The 17,887-nt window shown below is 42.6% G+C and overlaps 2 protein-coding genes across 6 annotated transcripts in view; one reads left to right on the plus strand and one right to left on the minus strand.

Annotated features, from left to right (window-relative positions):
- Positions 1–7,983, minus strand: part of LOC141273527 (uncharacterized protein C8orf76-like) — a 71,888-nt gene extending 63,905 nt beyond the window's left edge. The window contains exons 1-2 of one of the 4 annotated variants that reach the window (XM_073685509.1): positions 7,725–7,983; positions 7,539–7,634 (exon numbers count right to left, since the gene is read on the minus strand). In XM_073685509.1, coding sequence (XP_073541610.1) covers positions 7,539–7,634; positions 7,725–7,826 — 198 coding nt within the window. In that variant the 5' untranslated portion in view covers positions 7,827–7,983. The remainder of the gene's footprint in view (positions 1–7,538; positions 7,635–7,724) is intronic. The other 3 variants (XM_073685507.1, XM_073685506.1, XM_073685508.1) reach the window with 3 other exon arrangements.
- The window catches only part of MINPP1 (multiple inositol-polyphosphate phosphatase 1), a 75,341-nt gene continuing 65,426 nt past the window's right edge, over positions 7,973–17,887 (plus strand). Inside the window, exons 1-3 of one of the 2 annotated variants that reach the window (XM_073685505.1) lie at positions 7,973–8,087; positions 10,138–10,873; positions 13,662–13,859. In XM_073685505.1, coding sequence (XP_073541606.1) covers positions 10,255–10,873; positions 13,662–13,859 — 817 coding nt within the window. In that variant the 5' untranslated portion in view covers positions 7,973–8,087; positions 10,138–10,254. Of the gene's footprint in view, positions 8,174–10,137; positions 10,874–13,661; positions 13,860–17,887 lie in introns of both variants that reach the window. The other variant, XM_073685504.1, reaches the window with a different exon arrangement.

A 17,887-nucleotide genomic window follows, 5' to 3' on the forward strand; every position in this document is an offset into this window, starting at 1 on the left:
TCCTAGTATAAAGAATTGCAATATGACATAAGATGCTACACAGAAGCTGCGTGTGGAATATGATTTTTTATTTGTACACCAATAGACTTGAACGGGCGAGTCTCATCTGACACATGCAAGCTGAGTTTTTGTTTTTTTTTTTCAAAAAGAAAATTTGGTTGGTGAAAACCAAAAATGGTCTGAGTGCTGGTTTTGTACTGTAACGTTTTGTCTCGGACAGTATTCGGACTGAAAATTCACCGTGAAGCTGACCTCCGTGTGACTGTGACTTGATTGCTCTGTGATATACTGCAGTAACAGCATTTTTTTTTCAACTTAACACACTGCAGATAAAGGAAGCAGTTTAACCCCTTAAGCCCCGGAGCATTTTCCGTTTTTGCATTTTCTTGCTCCCCTTGTTCCCAGAGCCATAGCGTTTTTATTTTTTGGTCAATATGGCCATGTGAGGGCTTATTTTTTGCGGGACGAGTTGTACTTTTCAACGCCATTACTAGTTTTACCATATCGTGTATGGGAAAAAAAATTCCAAGTGCGGTAAAATTGCAAAAAAGTGCAATACCACAGTTGTTTTTTATTTTTATTTTTTTACCACGTTCACTGAATGCTAAAACTGACCTGCCATTATTATTCTCCAGGTCATTACGAGTTCATAGACACCAAACATGTATAGGTTCTTTTATATTTAAGTGGTGAAAAAAAATTCCAAACTTTGGTAAAAAAAATAATAAAATAGCGCCATTTTCCGAGACCTGTAGCGTCTCCATTTTTCGTGATCTGGGGCCGGGTGAGGGCTTATTTTTTTGCGCGACGGGCTGATGTTTTTATTGATAACATTTTGCGGTAGATCCGATGTTTTGATCGCCCGTTATTGCAATTTTGCGGTGTCCAAAAAATGTAATTCTGGCGTTTAGAATATTTTTATCGTTACGCCGTTTACCGATCGGATTAATTCTTTTTTTATATTGATAGATCGGGCGATTCTGAACGCGGCGATACCAAATATGTCTATGTAGGTTTTTTTTTTATATATATATTTTATTTTGAATGGGGCGAAAGGGGGGTGATGTAAACTTTCATATTTTTTTAAAAACTTTTTTTTTTTCACTTACTGCATGCTTCAATAGTCTCCATAGGAGACTAGAAGCAGCAACTGTCCGATCGGCTCTGCTACATACAGGGGACGAGCAGATCCCCTGCATGCAGCAGAAATGGTCCTGTGCTATGAGCGCCGACCACTAGGTGGCGCTCATAGCGACCAGATCATGACAACCACAGGCGTCTGCTGCAGACCCTGGGTCGTCATGCCCACCCATCGGTGACCCGCGATCACGTGATGGGGTCGCCGATGGGCGGGGCTTATGACGCGCTACCCGGAAGCGCGCGTTAAATGCCGCTGTCGGAGATTGACAGCGGCATTTAACATGTGTAAAACAGCCGCGGGTGGATCGCGATTCCACCCGCGGCTGTTGCGGGCACATGTCAGCTGTAAGAATCAGCAGACATGTGCTCGGTTCAGTGCGGGCTCAGCGCAGCAGCCCTCACTGAACCGGGGGTACGCAAATGTGCGTACTAATACGGCAAGGGTTGTTAAGGGGTTAAGGCTGTATTCACACATTGCGTATTTCCCTGTGTTTTTTTACGCGCGCGTATTTTCCTGCTTTTTTTACCTGCGTTTTTTTACGCAGGTAAAAAAAGCACCTCCATTCACACACTGCATTTTTTTACGGAGGTGCAGGAGAAATGAAGTGTGACGAGCATGGACACCGGTACATAATGTAATGTATGTGTCTGTGTCTATGTGTCGTGTGTGTGAGTGTCCCCCTAGCAGTGTATGTACAGACAGCTTCTGGCTGCAGTACATACACTGCTAAGAAAAAAAACTATGGATACTCACCTATCAGATGTATGGGAGAGGCGTCCGGTCCGGTCCCGCGGTTTCCAGCATCTGCCGTGAAGCGATCAGCTGACTGTCAGCTGACCGGCTTGTAAATCAGCTGACCGGCCGGTTACAAGCCGGTTAGCTAACAGCTGATCGCTTCACCGGCAGATGCTGGAAGCCGCAGGACCGGACCGGACGCCTCTCCCATTCATCGGATAGGAAAGTATCCATAGTTTGTCCTGCGCCTCCATAAAAAAGCGCTGGAATTACGCAGTGTGTGAACACCGCTGTGTAATTCCAGCGCTTATAAAGGGCACAATAGTGAGAAAGCGCAGGACGCAGCTGCGTAAAGAATTGACATGTCAATTCTTTATGCAGTTGCGCTTTCGCGCTGCGTAAAATCACACAGTGTCTGAACGGCAAAGTGAATTTCCCATTCACTTTGCTGGCAGACACAAGGCACATTGCGTATTTTGAAAAAGCGCGCGCAAAAAAGCGCAATGTGTGAACGCAGCCTAAGACCTCTCTGTCCTAATTTTCCTACTGAAGAAAACTCCTGAAACCAAGGCTTGTGTGTCAGAGAAAGTGAGACACAAACAAGCCATAAACTTTATTATTTTTTGCATTTCATTTGTCTTTCTTTTGTAATTAAAAAGAGACAAACTAAAAATCTCGATATTCCAGAAATCTACAACACAACTACCTACCTCATAAAGTATGCGTGAAGTAAAAAAAATACGTTATTTGCAAATTTCCTTGTTGTAAATAGTCCAATATCAGACCTGTACACGCCACTAGAAAACAGTGGGATTTTGTAAGCACTTGTTTTATAGACGTGAATCTACCTATCTTCCTTTATGGTAAAGGCCAGAAAGTCGTATTATTTACGTATTCATTTAACCCCTTTACCCCCAAGGGTGGTTTGCACGTTAATGACCAGGCCAATTTTTACAATTCTGACCACTGTCACTTTATGAGGAAATTACTCTGGAACGCTTCAACGGATTCCAATGATTCTGTTTTTTTGTGACATATTGTACTTCATGATAGTGGTAAAATTTCTTCGATATCACTTGTGTTTGTGAAAAAAACGGAAATTTGGCGAAAATTTTGCAGTTTTCAAACTTTGAATTTTCATTCCCTTAAATCAGAGAGATATGTCCCACAAAAGAGTTAATAAATAACATTTCCCACATGTCTACTTTACATCAGCACAATTTTGAAACCAACATTTTTTTTTTTTAGAGACCACATCACATTTGAAGTCACTTTGAGGGGCCTTTATGACAGAAAATACCCAAAAGTGACACCATTCTAAAAACTGCACCCCTCAAAGTGCTCAAAACCACATTCAAGAACTTTATTAACCCTTCACACCAATTAATTGAATATGAAAGGAAAAAATGAACATTTTACTTTTTTTCACTAAAATTTTATTTTAGACCCCAATTTTTTATTTTTACAAGGGTACCAGGAGAAATTGGACCCCAAAAGTTGTTGTGCAATTTTTCCTGAGTACGCCGATACCTCATATGTGGGGGAAAGCCATTGTTTGGGTGTACGGCAGGGCTCAGAAGTGAAGGAGCGCCATTTGACGTTTTCAATGCCAAACTCGCTGGAATTCACAGCGGACCCTATGTCGCGTTTAGAGAACCCCTGATGTGCCTTAACAGTGGAAACCCCCCACAAGTGACCCCATTTTGGAAACTAGACCCCTTAAGGAACTTATTTCGATGTGTGGTGAGCACTTTGAACCCCCAAGTGTTTTGCAAAAGTTTATAATGTAGAGCAAAAATCATTTTTTTTCCACAAAAACGATCTTTTAGCCGTATGTATGCTGATACCTCATATGTGGGGGAAAGCCATTGTTTGGGCGCACGGCAGGGCTCGGAAGGGAAGGAGCGCCATTTGACGTTTTCAATGCCAAACTCGATGATATTGACAGCGGACCCCATGTCGCGTTTTTGGAAACTAAACCCCTTAAGGAACTTATTTAGATGTGTGGTGAACACTTTGAACCCCCAGGTGCCTCACAGAAAATTATAATGTTGACTTGTGAAAATAAAAAAAACAAAACATTTTTTCCACAAAAATGTTAAAAAAATATTTTCACAAGGGTAACAGGGGAAAGTGGACCTCAAAATCTGTTGTCCAGTTTCTCCTGAGTACGTTGATACCCCATGTGTTGGAGAAAACTACTGTTTGGGCGCATGTCAGGGCTCGGAAGGGAAGGAGTGACGCTTTGGAATGCAGACTTTGATGGAATGGTCTGTGGGCGTCATGTCACGTTCTCAGAGTCCCTGATGTGCCTAAACAGTGGAAATGCCCAACAAGTGCCCCCTTTTTGGAAGTGGTAGCTGATTTTTGAATTCTATAATGTAGTGTAATACGTCAGTTGTGTAGGACAACCTGACGAACACTACACAACTGACGTATGACAACCTGACGAACACTACGTCAGTTGTATAGTGTTCATCAGGTTGTCATACGTCAGAAATTAATTTAGTAGTGCATGGAAGTATGGTACTTTTTGAAGCATTCTTTCATGCACAGGCCAGGTGTCACATTGATAAATGGTGTCCTTGCGTATTCCCCTTTTATAAGACACTCTGCACCTCTTTTGTGACTTACCTTTTTTTGCGTCTTGAGGGATCTGCCCGGGAAATGCTGGCCTGGTACAATTCTCGGTCCTTCAGTTCCGGAAGTACTGGGGCCCGCTCTGTCACCGCTGCCAAATATCAGGGCCTTGATAACTGTCTCCTGGAAGTGAAGGTACGACGCAGAAGTCTGACCTGCACATTATGACAGAAGGAAAGCGTTGTGCATTGCCATCTGTACGATGTGCACGGCCAGCTTCTTGTACCACACCTTGGCCTTTCTCAAAGCACTGTACGGCTGGAGGACTTGATCAGAGAGATCAACTCCCCCCATGTACTTGTTGTACCCCACTACACAGTCTGGTTCGCCGACCTGTGTAGTGGAACAGTGAGAATGCTGTGATTGGCTGTTAAGAATTGAACAGCCAATGACAGCGATCGTGGGTGCGGGGGGGCTGTGACACCCCCCGGGATGCCGGCACCATCTACCCTGAGGTGAGATGGCGCCGGAAATTTAATGCGATCACCGCGACTTTAGTCGCGGGACTGCATTAAAGACCATGACCTAATAGTACGTCATTGGTCCAATCGGCCCAGGTCACAATGACGTACTATTAGGTCACACGTCAGAAAGGGGTTAAAAAATATAATATATTTTTTTAATTTCACATTTTAAATCTTAAATACCTATTTGAATAGACTAACATAGCAACCATACACCCCATAACCATACTGTATGCTGTTGCTGCATGTTTCCTTCCATGCGTAAGTCTACATTGGATTTAAAAAGTCTACACATCCCCGTTAAAATGCTGGGTTTTTATACTGTGAGAAAAAACATGACCAAGAAGCATTATATTAGAGCTTTTTCCACCTTAAATATCACTTATAATCAGTACAATTTCATTGAAAAACAAGCCGAAATATTTTGGGGTGGAAAAATAAAAATAAAGTATAATAATGTGGTTGCATAAGTAGGCGCTTCCTTAAACATAAAAAATACATATAAATGTGGTATCACTCAACCATACAGATCCAAAGAATAAACCCGTCTTTTCCCTTCTACCACACAGTAAACGTCAGTATGATATCTCCCACAGTCCCCCTTATATATACGGTATGATGCTGTCCACAGCCCCCTTATATATACGGTATGATGCGCTCCACAGTCCCCTTATATATACGGTATGATGCTGTCCACAGCCCCCTTATATATACACGGTATTATGCGCTCCACAGTCCCCTTATATATACAGTATGATGCTCTCCACAGCACCCTTATATATACGGTATGATGCTCTCCACAGCCCCCTCATATATACGGTATGATGCTCTACACAGCCCCCTCATATATACGGTATGATGCTCACCACAGCTTAGTATACGCAGCATGATCACACACACTCAAACGCCCCTCTTCAGTGTCCTGCTCCTTTCTTTCATCATCACTTCCAGTCACATACCATGAGGCTGCCACGAGACCCAAAGGCGCAGGCGGGATGCTCGGCCTGCCACTGCTTTGTATTGTACGCAGGCATGGGGAGGCTGAAGGAAGAGTCAGGAGTAGGGTCTGGAAGGACTGGGTGTCGCGTCAGTTGTAACATTATGATAAGTCTCTGAACAGAATAGGAAAAGACGTCAGGATGTGTCCAGATGCTCCAAAATCAGGAGCTACCTGGTCACATGCCACAGTGTAGTATCTAGGAAACTGTGCAGTATGCTGACATTGAGTATATTACAAACTCAGTATTCTGCAGCCTAGATGCACAACTTGAATAGAGGTATTCCCATTTTATTAATACATGCCATAAATTTATTATAAATAATGGTCCTACCAATAACACCTGCATCTGTCAAACACAGGACCCTGACACGTACTGCTGTCGCTGGTAGAGTAGTGGTCAGAATTCTCATTATTGGTATTGGAACTCCGACCACTTCTCCCCTGACAGCAACTCATAAGCCCCAGTCTTAAAGGGAATCGGTCACCAGAAAAAAAAAAAACCACTATTAACCTGCAGATATGGGGTTAATCTGCAGCGCTGCGAGGAAAAAATTAACTTTATTCCAGCAGCATTCTGGTTTCAATCACGGGGGCGGCATCGGCACTGGTTCAGTCACCGCTCTGAGTGTACAACGCCCTTACTGACAACCAGCCCCAATGTAGAGTCAGCAGGAGACGCGGTTACAACAGTTCCTCTGTACGTTCAGAGCAGAGAATGAACCAGCGCTGCCCCTGTGACTGAAACCTGAACACTGTGGGGGATAATAAAGTTACTTTTCTCTCCGTACCGTTCGGCTAAGTGCCGGACAGCATAACAATGTTGTTAACCTGCTGATTAACTCCCCCTCCCCCCATCCATATCCGCAAATAAGTATCTTTTTTTCTGGTGACAGGTTCCCTTTGATATAGATGCAGGTCCCACTAATGGGACTCTCCTACAATAAATATATGGCATATCCCGTGAATACCGCTATAATATGCACATGTTGCTCGCAGCTCAGACACTTAACTTGCCATTGCCAAGTGAAATGTGTCTGAGCTGCAGCGTCATGTCAGAGAAGAGGATTTGCTGGGTAGTTTGGTTGGGAAAGATTTAGCAGATTATTCAGGTGTTGCCCATTCCTGTGTAGGATTATCAGTGATGGACGGCTTTCCCTGTACAGTCAGTCAGGGGTAAGACCACCCACTGGACTCCTCAGGCCAGAAGTAGCAGAATTGGGAAGATTTATCATCTTTCTCTACACTTGTCTCCATTAGTAGCAATGATATCACTAGATATCTTATGTGCAGTACGGTGGCTCAGTGGTTAGCACTGCAGCCTTGCAGCGCTGAGGTCCTGGGTTTAAATGTCACCAAAGGACAACATCTGCAAGGAGTTAGTATCTTCTCCCCGTGTTTGCGTGGGTTTCCTCCGGGTTCTCTGGTTTCCTCCCACACTCCAAAGACATACTGATAGGGAATGTAGATTGTGAGCCCCAATGGGGACAGTGATAACAAGGTCTGTGAAGCGCTGTGGAATATAATGGTGCTATATAAGCAACGCATGAAAAATAAATACCTCATAGTCCTCCCGCCTGTAGGACAAGTCCGCCCTGAACTTCAGCATGGTGTGCGCCTCCACCAGGTCATCCTGATTCACATCTCCATTAAACCACTGGTAAGAAAAGAATACATCATCATCAGGGTATAGAAAGCACCATATCCTGTCCGGGCCCGCCTCCTTGTGGCCCCACTGATGCCGTACCTGGGGCTCGCACTGCCTGGCGGTATATGACAGCCCTCTTGGACTGGTTCGCTCTCGGGTTTCTGAAAACACGGAATCCTCAAAGCAAAAATCGCACTCCATGTTCCTTGCGTCACTAATTTACCGTTGCACCTCACAGTCCTTCAGTGAAATCTATCCGTACGGAAAAAAAGCGCAGCAAAGAAGGTTCCCAGACTTGAATGTGCGAGTGCATGAAAGCGCGCAGGCGTCAGCTCTCGGGTTCGAAGCGCATGCGCTTGGGGTGTAAGTGTAGTGACACTAGCTGTGCTCTCTGTGTGCGCATGTGCGTCGCCTCTCCATAGAAAGTTGCAGAGCTGTGATAGAAGCAGTGGGATCGTGGCGGTGAGCGGCTGATTGTTACTGGCTCTGGTGTGTCATTACTGCTGAGGTGGCGCTGAGCAGCCGCTGTGTGCTGGGGGTTGTGGAAGGTATTATCTTCATTCAGTCTGATTTATAACATGTTTCCCACCATGCTCTGCTTGGGCTAGTGGTGGCCATCAGCTCTAGTGGGATAAATAACAATAGTAGTTTTGTGCCATTGTGATGAGTGGCCAAGAATTTGTATAGGACATAGCTCCCCCTGTTGGTTAGCGTGCCTTACTGCACTGCAAGTATCTAGGTAGTTATGTAATACGTGAAGGGGGTCTGCACACTGCCCAAATCTATGACTGGGGTGTACAGAGAGGGCGAGAGGTGTTATCAGGTCATCCAGTGCTTCACCCGTAATCCAGCACAGACCCTGTATACAGTGTGACCCTATATACAGTGTGACCCTATATACAGTGTGACTGTCTGCAGTGCCTCCTAATACCAGTGTCGTCCTATTCCGTCCTCTGTATACTGCGGGGTCCTGCAGAGAGCTGCCACCAAGCTGCTGTCAGTAAACCTTTGGCGTCAGGTGTCCGGTGACATTGAGATCTCAGTGTCACATTACAACATCACATCTAGTGATTGTCTGTGGTGTTACATTGTGTCCAAAAAAAAACGCAGCAAAATTGCTGCGTGTGAGCATAGCCTTATTGGGTTTATTGTAATGGGAGGACCAACCTGGGAACTCAACTCCAAACCCTGGGGGGTTGGTTAGTAAGCTCACCACATTCAAATTGTATTTATTATGTTCCCATGGTCCATATCTACAGCACTTAAAGGGAAGCGATCATCAGAAAACTACCAACAGTTTAGATCAGGTTACATGTATTTATTTATTTTTTTAAACTGTTGTCACAATGACCTTTGCACATTAGATACTTCAGTAGAAAAGATAGTGTTGGGATCTGACCATTGAGGGTAATATACATGTATTGTTTCCTGAAACAGGAAGTTACGGAGTCTAAAAAAAAGCTCCAATAGCCAGTGTCAAAATTGCAAGTTTTTTTTTATTTTTAAACAGTTGTGACATGTAAAAAGCCAAAAAAATTGCCCAAGTAGAAAACAATATATATTTAACAAAAAACATCATTTAAACAATAATTTAACAATAGTAGTTTCCATCTGAGTATCCTTACTGAAGCCTACTTGAAGATGGTAAGAGAATTTAAGACATTAAGGCCAGTTTCCCACACCTAACATTCATAGTACGGGTGCAGACCACCTTGTCCAGACCGGTCGCAGGTCTCTTGACCCAAACTCAGCAGTCACATAAGCATATAAGAAGCTGTAGAGTTCCTATCAGACATCCTGCTGCCTGGCCGGGCATCTGTGAATGTCAGTTGTGTGAACCTGGCGTAAGACAAAGGGGTAAGTAAAACTTTAAGACCACATACACACGTTGACTTTTTGGTGTGTTTTTTACATCAGTATGTGTAAGCCAAAACCAGGAGTGGATGATAAATGCAGAAGTGGTGACGTGTTTCTATTATATTTTTCTCTGATTGTTCCTCACCTGGGTTTGGCTTACAAATACTGAGGTAAAAAACTTACCAAATACTCAAAGTATGCACGTGGCCTAAGGTGCTGTGCCCACAATGAGTGTTTGGAGCGTTTTAGATGAGTTGTTGAAGCTTTGCTCAAAAATGCAATAAAAAAATGAATTTACATAATAGGTGCATAAAATCTGCAACATCAAAAATGTGCTAAATACTTATCATGGGGACGTAGCCTAAAGGGTGTAATGCCAGTTGTTTTGACCCTGAAAATCTGCTGACAGTGCCAGATCACCGAGGTCAGATTGTACAGCAGCGTGAATGAGAAAAATAAGTTTTATTCCAGCACGTACCCTGCTGCAAATGTTCCAAACTCTGTCCCCACCGCTGAAATGCTTTGGGGGCTTCACAGCCCCGGACAGGGTTTTAAAGGTTTAAACCATGTTCAAATCCGGTTTTGAACATGAATAGTTATTTATGGTGTTGATTTCCTCATTTTTTTATTTTTTTATCTGCGTTCTCACTTGTAGGACTGTCGATAGATGAGATGATCTCCTCTCCACACACTACATCTGTGAAGGCTTAGCGAGCTGCAGAAAATCCCATCCCGACAATCCCTTATACATCAGCAGCCCCTTTTTTCCACCATGATTTCTGCACTGTACACATACAAAAAATGTGTCCCCAAAGCTGCCCAGATCCTTCTTCTCTCAGTGTCCTGGTTCTGTAGTGCTGGTGGGATCGACTCTGTCATCAATGAGTCACCAAAAATAGCGGCTTTTTTTGGGACCAAGACCAGATATGAAGAAGTCAATCCTTTTCTCCTGGATAATCCATTGATGGTTACAAGGAAACATGATCTTCTACCAAATACTTGTACTCCTCTCCAAATAGTCTCCGTGATCAGGCATGGGACACGATACCCCACCAAAAAGCAAATACAGAAATTGAAGAAAATGTACAGACTAGTCGAAGGAAGTGCGAGCAGCTCTGAGCTGGTGAAGGAGCTGCGGAGCTGGAACATGTGGTACGATGACTGGATGGATGGACAGCTGGTGAAGAAAGGAGAGGAGGACATGAAGAACCTGGCCTATAGACTGGCCTCTCTGTTTCCTTCACTGTTTACTTCTGACAAGTTCCATAAATGTAAAATGTCTTTTACCACCAGTTCTAAGCACAGATGCGTTGACAGCACAAAAGCTTTTATTCACGGACTGGCACACGCTTACCTCAAGCTCCCGCTACCGAATGAAGACGAATTAGAAAGTAAGTCACAGATAGAAAGTATAATGTGGTATGATCTCAATCGCCTTATTGGAATGAGCCCAGAGGAGATATTTTGGGCCTGTGTATGTGTAAAATATATATATAATATATTAGTGTAAATGTCTGATCTACTGAGACTTTTTGAACTCCATGTTCTGTGCATTTCACTGGATTGACCCTCACTAAGAAACTGCTAATATCACTGCAGTATATACAACCCCTGGCAAAAATTATGGAATCACCGTGCTCGGAGGATGTTCATTCAGTTGTTTAATGTTGTTGAAAAAAAGCAGATCACAGACATGGCACTAAACTAAATTCATTTCAAATGGCAACTTTAGAGCTTTAAGAAACACTAAAAGAAATCAAGATTAAAAATGTGGTACTCAGTAAGGGTAATTTTTTTCAGACCAAGCAGAGGGAAAAACTTATGGAATCATGAAAAGCAAACACACAAAAAAACACTCCAATACTAGTATTTTGTTGCACCACCTCTGGCTTTAATAACAGCTTGAAGTCTCTGAGGCATGGACTTAATGAGTGACAAACAGTACTCTTCATCAATCTGGCTCCAACTTTCTCTGATTGCTGTTGCCAGATCAGCTTTGCGGGTTGGAGCCTTGTCATGGACCATTTTCTTCAACTTCCACCAAAGATTTTCAATTGGATTGAGATCCGGACTATTTGCAGGCCATGACATTGATCTTATGTGTCTTCTTTCAAGGAATGTTTTCACAGTTTTTGCTCTATGGCAGGATGCATTATCATCTTGAAAAATGATGTCATCATCCCCAAACATCCTTTTAATTGATGGGATAAGAAAACTGTCCAAAATATCAATGTAAACTTGGGCATTTATTGAAGATGTAATGACAGCCATCTCCCCAGTGCCTTTACCTGACATGCAGCCCCATATCATCAATGACTGTGGAAATTTGCATGTTCTCTTCATGCAATCATCTTTATAAATCTCATTGGAATGGCACCAAACAAAAGTTCCAGCATCATCACCTTGCCCAATGCCGATTCAAGATTCATCACTGAATATGACTTTCATCCAGTCATCCACAGTCCACGATTGCTTTTCCTTAGCCCATTGTAATCTTGTTTTTTTCTGTTTAGGTGTTAATGATGGCTTATGTTTAGCTTTTCTGTATGTAAATCCCATTTCCTTTAGGCTGTTTCTTACAGTATGGTCACAGACATTGACTCCAGTTTCCTCCCATTCATTCCTCATTTTTTTTGTTGTGCATTTCCTGTTCTGGAGACATATTGCTTTAAGTTTCCGGTCTTGACGCTTTGATTTCTTCCTTGGTCTACCAGTATGTTTGCCTTTAACAACCTTCCCATGTTGTTTGTATTTGGTCCAGATTTTAGACACAGCTGACTGTGAACAACCAACATCTTTTGCAACATTGCGTGATGATTTACCTTCTTTTAAGAGTTTGATAATCCACTCCTTTGTTTCAATTGACATCTCTCGTGTTGGAGCCATGATTCATGTCAGTCCACTTGGTGCAACAGCTCTCCAAGGTGTGATCACTCCTTTTTAGATGCAGACTAACGAGCAGACCTAATTTGATGCAGGTGTTAGTTTTGGAAATGAAAATTTACAGGGTGATTCCATAATTTTTTCCTCAGAATTGAGTGATTCCATAATTTTTTTCCCTCTGCTTGGTCTGAAAAAAATGACCCTTACGGAGTACCACATTTTTAATCTTGATTTCTTTTAGTGTTTTTTAAAGCCCTAAAGTTGCCATTTGAAATGACTTTAGTTTTGTGCCATGTCTGTGATGGCCTTTTTTTGAACAACATTAAACAACTGAATGAACATCCTCCGAACCCAGTGATTCCATAATTTTTGCCAGGGGTTGTAGTAGTTCTAGACTTTAAAGGGTTGTCCTCTACCTAGATTGTCCCCTTCATGAAAATAACAGATACTTGCCTCCAGTGCATTTCCAGCGATGTCAGCCCCGGGGTTTGCATGACATTGTCTGCAGTGCTCACATGGCATAACAATCAGTGGCCGCTGTTGGGCTGCTGTGTGCTCACTTTTTTCACTTGTCCGAGGTTCATCTGAGGGAAATAAGACCTCATCGGTTCCATAAAGTCCACATGGAAGAACAATGTCACGCAGACTCGGCGCTGACATCACTGGAATGGCGCCAATGCAGGAGGTGAGTATCTGTTGTTGTTTTTATTATTATTATTTTACAATGGGAACTACATTATTTAGAAGAGGGCTGTGCAAAAATATCAATGAAAATTATCGAAACACAAAGGGTTGTCCAGGTAGTAGACAACCCCTTTAACAGTATATTTACATGTTTTTACCTTTTTTGCATGTGTTTTATAATATATTTGGATACTACTTTTTATGATGTTCAATCTACAAGGTTGTTCTTGTGGAATCCATAAAAAAAAATTGAAAGTAATCCAACTCAAAAGAAAAAAAAAAACTGAATGCACATGCATCAAAGTAAATTCTGTTCTTTATGCATTTCTTGCAGACTTCAATACATGCTACTTATTCCGCCATATCTTTGTCAGAAATGGGATATTGTACTTACCCTCATCCTAGCATTTTGACATCACGTTATAGTAGGAAAGGCCCATTATGTAATTTTTAAAAAATGTTATCATATATGAAAATGTATTCATGGAATGAACAGAACAGAACTAGTCACTCATCAGTTATTAATAGAGCAATTGCCTTTTACTAGTGAAAGTCCTTCATATTGGGGGTAAAAAAAAGTAGTAAGATGTCTCTAATTATGTCTTTTTACAGCTGGATCCTGCAGAGAGCCTGTGGTCAATGATACTTTAATGCGTTTCTTTGATCACTGTGAGAAGTTTGTGGCCCAAGTAGAAGATAATGACACAGCAATGCATGAAGTGGACAAGTTTAAGGAAGGACCAGAGATGAGGAGAGTGCTGCACAAAATCTCCAATCTCCTAAGCATTCCGGAGCATGAGCTGAACGCAGGTGAGAGCCGACCACTAACCCAGGAGGACGTCGTTATATGACCGTTCACTTAACTGTAATGTATTAGAGGGAGCTTCACAATCGTATGATCCCATATTACTTGCTAAAATCCATTCAGAAGGTCACAGCCAGACGCTGGGGACAGATGGAATCTGTCTGCAGGAGCACACTACATTGAGTTTGCTTTCTGTCATCATGGAGACACAAAGGTCTGCATAGCCGATTAACTGTTGCATACCTGTTATTTAATGGATATGGACACCTTAGATATGGGAAAAAATACTTTTACATATGAAGGTGGTTAAGAAATTGCATTAGATTTCAGTCTACAATCTTCATTTCTTCATTAATTGTCAGGTCTGCTGATTTACAGTTTGCAGCTTAATCTAAGTTTCTGATTTTTCTCTTGAAGTAGTTTTTTTTCCAGTAATATTGGCTGGATGTGTGGTCTGTGTATCATCTCTCCCAGTAATATTGGCTGGATGTGTGGTCAGTATGTCTCTGCCAGTAATAGGCTTAATGCAAGGTTTGCTTGTCTCTCCCAGTAATATAGGCTGGTTGCGAGATTTGCATTTCTCTCCCAGTTATAAAGGCTGGATGGGCGGTTACCATGTCTTCCAGTAATATAGGCCACATGCAAGGTTTCCATGTCTCTCTCAGTAATATAGGCTGGATGCCAGATTTGCATTTCTCTCCCAGTGATAAAGGCTGGATGGGCGGTTACCATGTCTTCCAGTAATATAGGCCACATGCAAGGTTTCCATGTCTCTCTCAGTAATATAGGCTGGATGCCAGATTTGCATTTCTCTCCCAGTGATAAAGGTTGGATGGGAGGTTTGCTTGTCTCTCCGAGTAATATAGGTTAGATGTGAGATTTCCATGTTTCTCCCAGTAATATAGGCTGGATGGGAGTTTCGCATTTCTCTCCTAGTAATATTGGTTAGATGTGAGGTTTCCATGTCTTTCTCAGTAATATAAGCTGGAAGTGAGGTTTGTGTGTATCCAGGGGTCTTTATTCACTCATATATAAGCACAGCTTCTATTATGCCCTTTTTTCTCTTGTGTTTTCCTTTTACCCGTAGCCTGTTTTCTCTGCCCTCTTTGAGACTGTAGATACTTTCCCCTCTCTCCACATTTAACATCTGTGTGCTACCCCCTCTCCTCCTCCCTTCTAATATTTCTATCACTGATAGAAGGTGGAGCAGAGAGAGCCATCCAAACTGACCAGGAGCTCTAATGGATTTGTAACATTTTTGCAGGCCTCTCAGCTAGGGTTCATCTACACAAGCAGATAGCTGTTTAAATGATGAAGCATGCGATTATAACTCCCGAGCTGTAAACGCTGTCAGACAAGAGTTTTTGTACAGGATTTAGAATCGTGAATGAAATGGTTGAATAAAGATCATTCTGTTCCTTCTTTTTGCCGGTCTAATCATTGAACGAGCGAACAATCTCCATTTACATTACACAATCTTCAAAAGATGAACAAGAATTTTTCAACTAACCTAAACAATTTTATGCATGAAGAACAAGTCTTTTTGAACACATCGTTCAGTCGCTCAACCTTATCACATTACACTAATATCGTGAACGATGGGTTGTTACCTTTAGAATCGGAAGTAATATCAGCCATTGGAAATTCCCCTTTATACAGTTGCATCTCACAAAATTAGAATATCATCAAAAAGTTAATTTATTTCATTTTTTCAATACAAAAACTGAAACTCATATATTATATAGAGTCATTACAAATAGAGTGATCTATTTCAAGTGTTTATATCTGTTGATGATTATGGCTTACAGCCAATGAAAACACAAAAGTCATTATCTCAGTAAATTAGAATAATTAACAAAAAACACCTGCAAAGGCTTCCGAAGCTTTTAAAAAGGTCCCTTAGTCTGTTTCAGTAGGCTCCGCAATCATGGGGAAGACTTCTGACTTGACAGATGTCCAGAAGGCAGTCATTGACACACTCCACAAGGTCCCAGAGTTCCAATTTTCATTTGGAAATCAAGGTCCCGGAGTCTGGAGGAAGAGTGGAGAGGCCACAATCCAAGCTGCTTGAGGTCTAGTGTGAAGTTTCCACAATCAGTGATGGTATGGGGAGCCATGTCATCTGCTGGTGTAGGTCCACAGTGTTTTATCAAGACCAAATTCAGCGCAGCCGTCTACCAGGACATTTTAGAGCACTTCATGCTTCCCTCTGCCGACAAGCTTTTTGGAGATGGAAGTTTCATTCTCCAGCAGGACTTGGCACCTGTCCACACTGCCAAAAGTACCAATACCTGGTTTACACACAACAGTATCACTGTGCTTGATTGGCCAGCAAACTCGCCTGACCTTAACCCCATAGAGAATCTATGGGGTATTGTCAAGAGGAAGATCTATGGGGTATTGTCAAGAGGAAGATGAGAGACACCAGATCCAACAATGCAGACGAGCTGAAGGCTGCTATCAAAGCCACCTGGGCTTCCATAACACCTCAGCAGTGCCACAGGCTGATCGCCTCCATGCCACGCCGCATTGATGCAGTAATTGATGCAAAAGGAGCCCCGACCAAGTATTGAGGGCATTTACTGAACATACATTTCGGATTTTAAAAACATTTTTCAAGCTGTTGTTATAAAGTATTCTAATTTACTGAGATAATGACTTTTGTGTTTTCATTGGCTGTAAGCCATAATCATCAACATTAACCGAAATAAACACTTGAAATAGATCACTCTGCAATGACTCTATAATATGAGTTTCACTTTTTGTATTGAAGAACTGAAATAAATTAACTGATATTCTAATTTTGTGAGATGCACCTGTAGACACATTTCAGCAGCAAAATGATAGTTGTAACGAAGAATGTTTAGAAAGATGCTTAACTTTGCATTTAGGAAGCAAATGAGAAATAAAAAGCATTCCGTCTATTATAGGAAAACAAATGTTTGCTATCATAGAATCCTAGAATGTTAGAGTTGGAAAGAACCTCCGGGGTCATCGTGTCCAACCCCCTGCTCAAAGCAGGAGTCACTAAACCATCTCAGACAGATGTCTGTCCAGCCTCTGTTTGGAGACGTCCAATGAAGGAGAATTCCCCACCTGGTGGCCGTCTGTTCCTCTCATTGATCGCCCTCACTCAAGTTTCTTCTATTAATTAATATGTATCTTCTCCCTTTCAGTTTCATCCCATTGCTTCTCATGTTTCCATGAAAAAATGAGAATAAGGATGATCCCTCTACACTGTGACATCCCTTCAGATATTTGTAGAAAGCTATTAAGTCTCCTCTTAGCCTTCTTTTTTTTACAAGCTAAACATCCCCAGATCCTTTAACCTTTCCTCGTAGAACATAGTTTGCAGTCCGCTCACCATCCTGGTAGCTCTTCTCTGAATTTGCTCCAGTTTTTCGATGTCTTTTTTAAAATGTGGTGCCCAGAACTGGACACAGTATTCCAGATGAGGTCTGACCAAGGAGGAGTAGAGGGGGATAATGACTTCACATGATCTAAACTCTATGCTTCTCTTAATACATCCCATAACTGTGTTTTCCTATCTAAAACTGTGATTTCTGATGACAGATACATCAATTATTACACTAGATATTTCTCCGATCCCCTCCACTACAGCACACCCGGAGGTAGCCTCCCCATCCTAATTAGGGACAGGAAAACAAGAGGTTAAATAGCCCCTCCCCGCTACCACCCCCATTGTTTTCCTGTCCCTATGGGATGAAGAGGTTACCTGGGGGTGCCTGCGGCCGGCGAGTAGGGCCCTATTAAATTTACCTGGCCGGGCTGCAGGGAGCATTTGCCTCCGGCCTCCCTTCCCTGGCAGCTCCCGTTTCCCTTAGGAGCGGGACCCCCTCACTTGCCTGCGCCTACGGGTAAAGCTGAATGGGGGCTGGGGGCCTCCTGTTGCTCCCCAGCCGGAGTCTCCTCTGTCCTCCATGGCAGCGTTTCGGCGCGCCAGAAGTCAGGTTATCGGCCTGCGGGACATCACTTCCGGTGCTTTCCACCGTGGAACGCATGGGGCTGTGGC

The sequence above is a fragment of the Phyllobates terribilis genome, unplaced genomic scaffold, assembly GCF_046119375.1.
Source record: "Phyllobates terribilis strain yellow unplaced genomic scaffold, ASM4611937v1 Scaffold_5__5_contigs__length_657084704, whole genome shotgun sequence".
NCBI classification, from domain to species: Eukaryota; Metazoa; Chordata; class Amphibia; order Anura; family Dendrobatidae; genus Phyllobates; species Phyllobates terribilis.